Source organism: Hevea brasiliensis, chromosome 16 (assembly GCF_030052815.1).
Source record: "Hevea brasiliensis isolate MT/VB/25A 57/8 chromosome 16, ASM3005281v1, whole genome shotgun sequence".
Classification (NCBI taxonomy): Eukaryota; Viridiplantae; Streptophyta; class Magnoliopsida; order Malpighiales; family Euphorbiaceae; genus Hevea; species Hevea brasiliensis.
In genome coordinates, this window is record NC_079508.1 from 51,236,787 (window position 1) to 51,244,178 (window position 7,392).

A 7,392-nucleotide genomic window follows, 5' to 3' on the forward strand; every position below is an offset into this window, starting at 1 on the left:
TTTTATTTTTTTAATATTTTGATAGGGCCAGAAATATGAGAGCCATAATTTTGGGCGGCGAGCGCCACCAGGGTCAACTAAAGCATCCGCTATCTACTTGCGTCCCACGGTCATACTGTTCAGTCTTTTTGTTTGTGATGTTGGCCACTGCTGTAGCTGACCGCCTGACAACGTTGACTTGTTTTCGTCTTCACTGAAAGCCTTTACTTCCATTCTATTTAGAATCCAATTTCCAATTCTATACAGGAGTCCATTATAATAATATAGGAGTCCAAGTTCATCTTTTGGTAGTATATCATTTCTATACTATTCTGTTTAAGAATCCACGTTCGTATTTTCTTATAAGTGTTAAAGTAAGAGAATATTATTTATAATATAAAATTTAAATGTCTAAAAAATGGCCACAAACTATTCTAGATAATTTTAATAGTAATTATATTTAATTTTTTTTTTAAATTTAAAGTAACAATAAAATAAAAAGAGCAAATAAAGTAATTATAAATCAATACAATTTTACAAATATAATGGTAATTTGATAAATACTTGGATTTGAACAATTTTCAGCGCTATAATTATAAAAATAATTATCAAAATATATTATATTCTTGAATTAGAGACTTTTATTTATTAAATAAATAAAAACAAATGAATTATAAATAGGAATGCATGTAATGAATTTTAATTTACCAGAATTAAATGAAATTTTCACTTTGTTCTTATATGATAATATTCTATTCTGTATAGAGTCAAGTTCCTCTTTTGGCAGTGTATCGTATAAAATGTATATAATTCAGGGGGGCCATTCCCGCCTGGTCAACTAAAGCATCCGCCATCTCCTTGCGTCCCACGGTCATTCTGTCCAGTCTTTTTGTTTGTTTCTCCACCCTGATATTCCCTCTAATGTATTGGCAAGGGGAGAACAGTTTTCGGTTTAAATTGAAAAATTGAATCGAATTGAATCGAATTAATTTAATTCAATTAGTTTGATTTGATTTATAATTTTTGATAATTTTCAGTTAATCAGTTCGGTTTGATTATTTTCACAAAAAATAAAAAAATTGAACCGAACCGAAATTATTAATATATATATCAAGGAAATCAAAGAAAACCGAACCAAACCCTAAGATTTTTGAGTTTTGATTTCTAATTTTTTTTTGTTTTTATATTTTTATTATTTAGATTTAATGTTGAAAATATGAAATTTTATAAATTTATATTTGATTAATTTAAAATCGAACCGAACCGATATTTATCGGTTTGATTTGGTTCGATTTTCTCTTATTAATCAATTCGGTTCTATGTTTAAAATTTTTTATTTTTGATTTTCAATTTTATCTATTCGGTTTGATTCGAAACTGAACCTACCATTTGCACACCCCTACAGAATGGCAACCCCTACAGAATGGCAACTGCTGTAGTTGACTCTGTTGCTTAGTTTTCGTATTTAATGAAAGGCTTTTTCATTTAAAAAAAAAAAAATTGATCTAGACATGGAATGGGAGATGGAAAAATTCAATCATCCTCTCAATTCAATTTGTGTACGTCTCTTCTTCACTAATATATATACAGATAAACTATCCACTCGACTTAACTCTTAGTTTTCACTTCCAATTCATGGAGTTTCCTAAAACTAATAACATGCCTATCACCACCCTCTCTTTCTTGTTATGCATGCTTTCCCTCACTTATGCTTCCAAAAACTGTGATTTTCCGGCAATCTTTAATTTCGGTGACTCCAATTCCGATGCCGGTGGCTTGGCAGCTGCCTTTACTCCTCTTAACTCTCCTTATGGAGAGACTTTCTTTCACATGCCAACAGGGAGGTACTCTGATGGAAGGCTTATAATAGATTTTATAGGTCGGTAGTTTTAATTACCTAATTTGGTTAATGATTTAAGTGTTTACAATCTCCAATTATTGACGTCTCCTTGGCAGCCAAGAGTTTCAACCTCCCATATCTGAGTGCATATCTTAGTTCCCTGGGCGCCAACTTCAAACATGGTGCGAATTTTGCCACAGCAGGATCCACCATTCAAATACCAACTACTATTATGCCTGCTAATGGTGGGTATAGTCCATTCTTCCTTGATGTGCAATATGAGCAATTCCTGCAATTCATATCCAGATCACAGATTGTCAGGGAAAAAGGTAACGTTAATAATAAATCCTCCTTTGAATATAGTGTTCAATTATTTAAGAAATACGTGTACTTCTAAGTGAGCTTCTTATATTTATATTTGTACATGCAGAAGGTATATTTGCTGAATTGGTGCCTGAGAAATATTATTTCGAAAAGGCTTTATACACATTCGATATCGGTCAAAATGATCTCGGAGCTGGATTTTCTGGTAACTTGTCTGTGGAAGAAGTGAATGCAACTGTCCCTGATATTGTCAATAGCTTCTCAGCAAACGTTAAGGTAAAGATGAATAATTCTATAATGTGTCTAGATTAATTTCAGTAGTCTCTTAATTACATTATTCTTAGAGCTAAGCTAATGGATGGGGTACTGTTGATGATGCAGAAAATATACAATTTGGGAGCTAGATCATTTTGGATACACAACACAGGACCACTTGGTTGTCTTGCATATATTCTTGAGAGTTTCCCCTCAGCAGAAAAAGATAGTGCAGGCTGTGCAAAAGCTTACAATGAAGTTGCTCAGCATTTTAATCTCAACCTGAAGGAGAGCGTAGCTCAGCTCAGGAAGGATTTGCCATTAGCTGCTTTCACCTACGTTGACATCTATTCTGTCAAGTATTCTTTATTCAGTGAACCAGAAAAACATGGTAATTAATTAAACCATATCATTTGTCAAATTAATAATTATATATTTTCCTTAATTAATATCTCTAACAATTCATTAATATAACTATAAATTATTTATAGGTTTCGAGTTTCCACTTATAGCATGTTGTGGCTACGGTGGAAAGTACAATTACAGTAGTACTATTGGATGTGGAGATAAAGTTACAGAAGACGATGGTACCCAAATAGTTGTGGGTTCTTGTGATCGCCCTGCAGTTCGAGTAAGTTGGGATGGAGCTCACTATACTGAAGCTGCCAATAAATTTATTTTCGACCAGATTTCTACAGGAGCCTTCTCTGATCCCCCTACCGCATTGAATATGGCATGCCACAACACTGCGTATTAATTATATCCTTGCGGATATTAGGTTATACATAGGTTCTAGAAAGTGCTTTGCTGAAATCCTGCTAATAAAATGATGGAGAGTAATGAAAATAAAGACTTGTCCTCCTCTGTTCTCATGTAGAATCTTTTGATTATTACTGAAACATCATGTACTTATTCCATGGTTAAGCTGTTTCGTTGTCAATTTACGTATTTATCTACCAATGTCAAAGAATTAGGAGCCGAAAACAACAATACTTTGCTATACAATTTCCGTAACGTAGTCTAGTTTTTACTTTATTTTATGTCTAAATAAATGATTCGAAATGCAATATTTTTTTTCTCTTCAAATAGTTAAAGGTTTAATTTCAGTTCAACTCCTTATTCACAATGTTGTTTCAACTACAACGAAAATCTCCAAGGCAAAGGTTTTCCGATTGGCTAGATGTAATGGAGAACGTATCTAATGGCATAGAGGAGTTAACAAGTAGAAGACACAAAAGCAAATACTGCGACTTTCATCTTGATAACGGACATGACATGGAAGTGATCACAATTTGAAGGAAGGATTTTAGTGATTCGTCAAGCAAGAATCATTGCGACAGTTCACGGAAAGAAAATCACACTACAACATAGATATGCTAAATTTTTAAGTTTTAAGCTTTTGATGATGCATAATTTACAATATAGGAGTTAGATCGCTTTGGATCTATAATACGGCACCAATCGGTTGCCTTCCATATATTCTAGCGAATTTACAATCATCGCGGATCAAATGAACAGTCTGACTAGGCAAAGTCTTATAAGATAGAGATGTGCAATCTGTTGGAAGCGGATCGATACTACCTTGTTGGGAGAGCATTAACACTTACAGGGAGAGAGAATACTTGCTTAATATATTATATTATAGATCACTACTCCACTTATGCTTTACATTTCTCTCTCTACATAAACACGTATATCATAATAGGGGTATGTATAGTAGCCACTACACATTAAATACATCAAACCTAGTCTTCTAGTTATTCGTGCATACATTAATTTAATATAATTTACTAAACACTCCACACACTATTCTAAGCACACCGTGATAGGAAGTAAATGGACAACAATTTAAACCAACAAATTCTACCTACTTGTGTGAATCTATGAAAAACAACAATTGAGTATATATGCAGCAAATAATCACAATAATAAGCTGCTCAACATGTGCACAAATCAATCACACAAGAACAAGGCAATTTTTTAAGTGAAAAACTCCTTCAAAATGAAGGATAAAAACCACGGGACCACTCTTGGTCCAATTGAAACAGCTCCACTATCACAAAATAAAGTTTACAGCAATTAGAAATACCATAAACAATTCTCAACAAAAAATCTCAAGACAATTCAAATGAATTAACAAGAGATAATAAAGTTTTGGAGATAATTCACATAAGCACAACTGCTACCCATCCAAATTGAACACCTTCTCGTTGTCAAAACCAATGTCCACCGTCCAAATTAAAGAACAATATGTCCTCACTCTGTCCACCAAAATTCAGCTCAATTGGACTGCAAATAACCTTCTGATTGCTGTAAATAATGAAACTAGTCTGTGCAGAGAATCAACAAAAATAGCAGCTATTCAAGTAACCAAAAGTAGTAGAACCAGAGCTCCAAACAAGATTTCACTGTTCACAATGAAGAACTAGACGTGAAGATGTTACAGACCAAATTTAAGCTTGATCCTGTCACGACCCAACCTATGGGCCGGACCGGCACTAGGACCTGGGCCAGCCTAAAGCCCCCGAGGCCCGTAGTAAACCTTAACTATTCATTTACCCAACTCTAAGGCCCATTTGGGCCCAATTTCAAGAAACCAACCGGACAGAGTCCGGCCATAAAATGGACCTACCAACGGGGAGTTTTTGACTCACCCGACCTGTAAACACAATAAATAATCCATTGGGGAGCTCAGCTCACCCTCCACATACTCATATCATCATAATGATAAATGGGAGCTCAGCTCCCTCATCCAGTCCATCAAACATGCATATAATAATTTTTACAGGTCCACAATAATAATTTAGTTTACAGACCCAAATCAAATAAACATTTCTAACACATGCGGAAATTCTAGGAGTAAATAAAATTACACAAATATTGATAAACAACCTGCGAGGAAAGGAAGCAGGTTAACCTCAAAAATATCCTCCTGTGGCCTGGAAAAATATTGAACAGGAGTGAGCGTTCGACTCAGAGAGTAAAATATCAATTTTAACCATAATCTCTATAACTATCTAAAACTAATGCACCCTGTAGAGTGAAATGCAACATCAACAACATTTTCACATCATAACATCAAAAAGGTAAATTTGGAGCACTCACGCACCCTGTAACATCAATCATAATATATGGGAGCTGATCCCCTATACAGCTCTCTTAAATCCAACTCGTGCGTGAAGAACTCACTCGGACTTCCACTTAATAACCAAATCGGGGTCCCAGTGAAGAACTCAAGCCGTGTCTACCCCGAAGGACCGGGTCCCAGCGAAGATCTCAAGCCGTGTCTACCCGTCCTATCCATAGTCCACACCACATCACACGCACGCCAACGCACGCACACTGCTCTAAATTACCACAACAACATCCATGGCACGCTAACAGTTATGAATGTAACATAAATCGTGCCTAGAGTTTAACTACATAAATATATGCATATAAGTGATGCATGGGCATGCTTGAACATATAATAATATCGAAATTACAATTAAAATTAATATTTTACTCACAGACTTGACAACGGTCATCGCGTGGTGGGCGGAGGAAGAAGGTCGGCTCACCTGACAATTTTATTACAATTATTTAATAAATTTGACTCCATACAAACAAAGAAAAAGATCAAATACGTCCTAAGTCGTGCCGAAAATCCGGCAGAGTCTCCCCTATACCTAGGACCTACCCAACCTGCAAAATGGCTCAAAACACACTTCTATATTCACAATCCATATGTCCATAGCTCAATCACATCACACAGCCCCTCATGGGCCCATCAAATCAGTCATCCATCACAATATGTAAAATTTCAATTTAGTCCTTATAATTGATCATTTTTGCAAAAACTGCCCAAACAAGCTTTAAAAATTCTAAAACTTTGCCCTGCTGTCCTTAGCAATATTACTAGGCTATTGCAAAAAGAATCATAATTTTCTGAGCTACCACGAATATTTTATGGATTTTTAATCCTATTTAAGCATAAAAAATTTACGAAAAAGCAAGGTTCGGGTTTACCTTTGCCGATTCTGACTTCAGGAACGCGCTCGGGATGCCTGACAATGGTGGGATAGCCAAAACCTCGATCCAATTCGGAGACTTTTGATGTAGTAGTGCATGCGGCGGAAATTCACGAATCCAGGACAAGCGTAATTTCCGTGAATTGAGGATACCTACACGAAGCCCAATAATAATATATAAAAAAATCAGGGGTGTTACATTCTTCCCCCCTTACAGAAAATTCGTCCTCGAATTTTACACAAGGCAGAATAAAATACATGATTACACATTGAACAGATAAGGGTACTTGCTACGCATGTCCCGTTCTGACTCCCAGGTGCACTCTTCCACTGACTGGCTTCTCTACAAAACCTTAACCATAGGGATCTGTTTTGATCTTAGCTGTCTCACTTGGTAGTCCTCTATGGCTACAGGTTGCTCCTCAAATGTCAAGTTCTCCTTTAGTTCTATTACATCCGATTGTAGTACACGAGAAGGATCGGGAATATATTTCCTGAGTATGGAGATGTCAAACACGGGATGAACGTGAGAAAGGTTGGGTGATAGCTCTAGCCGGTAGGCAACTGCTCCAACTCTATCAGTAACCTCAAAAGGTCCAATATACCGAGGTGCCAACTTGCCCTTCTTTCCAAATCTCATGACTCCCTTCATTGGAGAAACCTTCAAGAATACATAGTCGCCTACTGCAAACTCCACATCCCTTCATCTGGGGTCTGCATAACTCTTCTGCCTACTGAAAGCTGTTTTCAATCGTTCCCTGATTAAAGGAACTATCTCTGAAGTGTACTGCACTAGGTCTACATCATGCACCTTCGCTTCCCCCATTTCTGTCCAACACAGAGGAGACCTACACCTTCTTCCATATAGTGCCTCATAGGGTGCCATCCTTATGCTGGAATGGTAACTGTTGTTGTAGGCAAACTCCACCAAAGCTAGTTGATCATCCCATTGACCTCCAAAATCCAAGACACTCATGCGAAGCA

The 7,392-nt window shown here is 36.3% G+C and overlaps 1 protein-coding gene across 1 annotated transcript; it reads left to right on the forward strand.

The window, feature by feature from the left end:
* The first annotated feature begins 1,515 nt into the window (after positions 1-1,515).
* Positions 1,516-3,350, forward strand: LOC110643799 (esterase-like). Its single transcript, XM_021796295.2, has 5 exons — positions 1,516-1,858; positions 1,936-2,148; positions 2,250-2,419; positions 2,525-2,789; positions 2,890-3,350. The coding sequence occupies exons 1-5, from the start codon at positions 1,615-1,617 to the stop codon at positions 3,153-3,155; spliced, it is 1,158 nt and encodes a 385-aa protein (XP_021651987.2). The 5' UTR covers positions 1,516-1,614; the 3' UTR covers positions 3,156-3,350.
* Positions 3,351-7,392: the final 4,042 nt, after the last annotated feature.

What these genes read in the sequence shown, in the direction of transcription:
- LOC110643799 (XM_021796295.2), top strand. Translation starts at nt 1,615, where the DNA reads ATGGAGTTTCCTAAAACTAATAACATGCCTATCACCACCCTCTCTTTC. An exon ending in GCTTATAATAGATTTTATAG is followed by an intron (nt 1,859 to 1,935) that starts GTCGGTAGTTTT and finishes TCTCCTTGGCAG; the next exon opens with CCAAGAGTTTCAACCTCCCA. An exon ending in ACAGATTGTCAGGGAAAAAG is followed by an intron (nt 2,149 to 2,249) that starts GTAACGTTAATA and finishes TTGTACATGCAG; the next exon opens with AAGGTATATTTGCTGAATTG.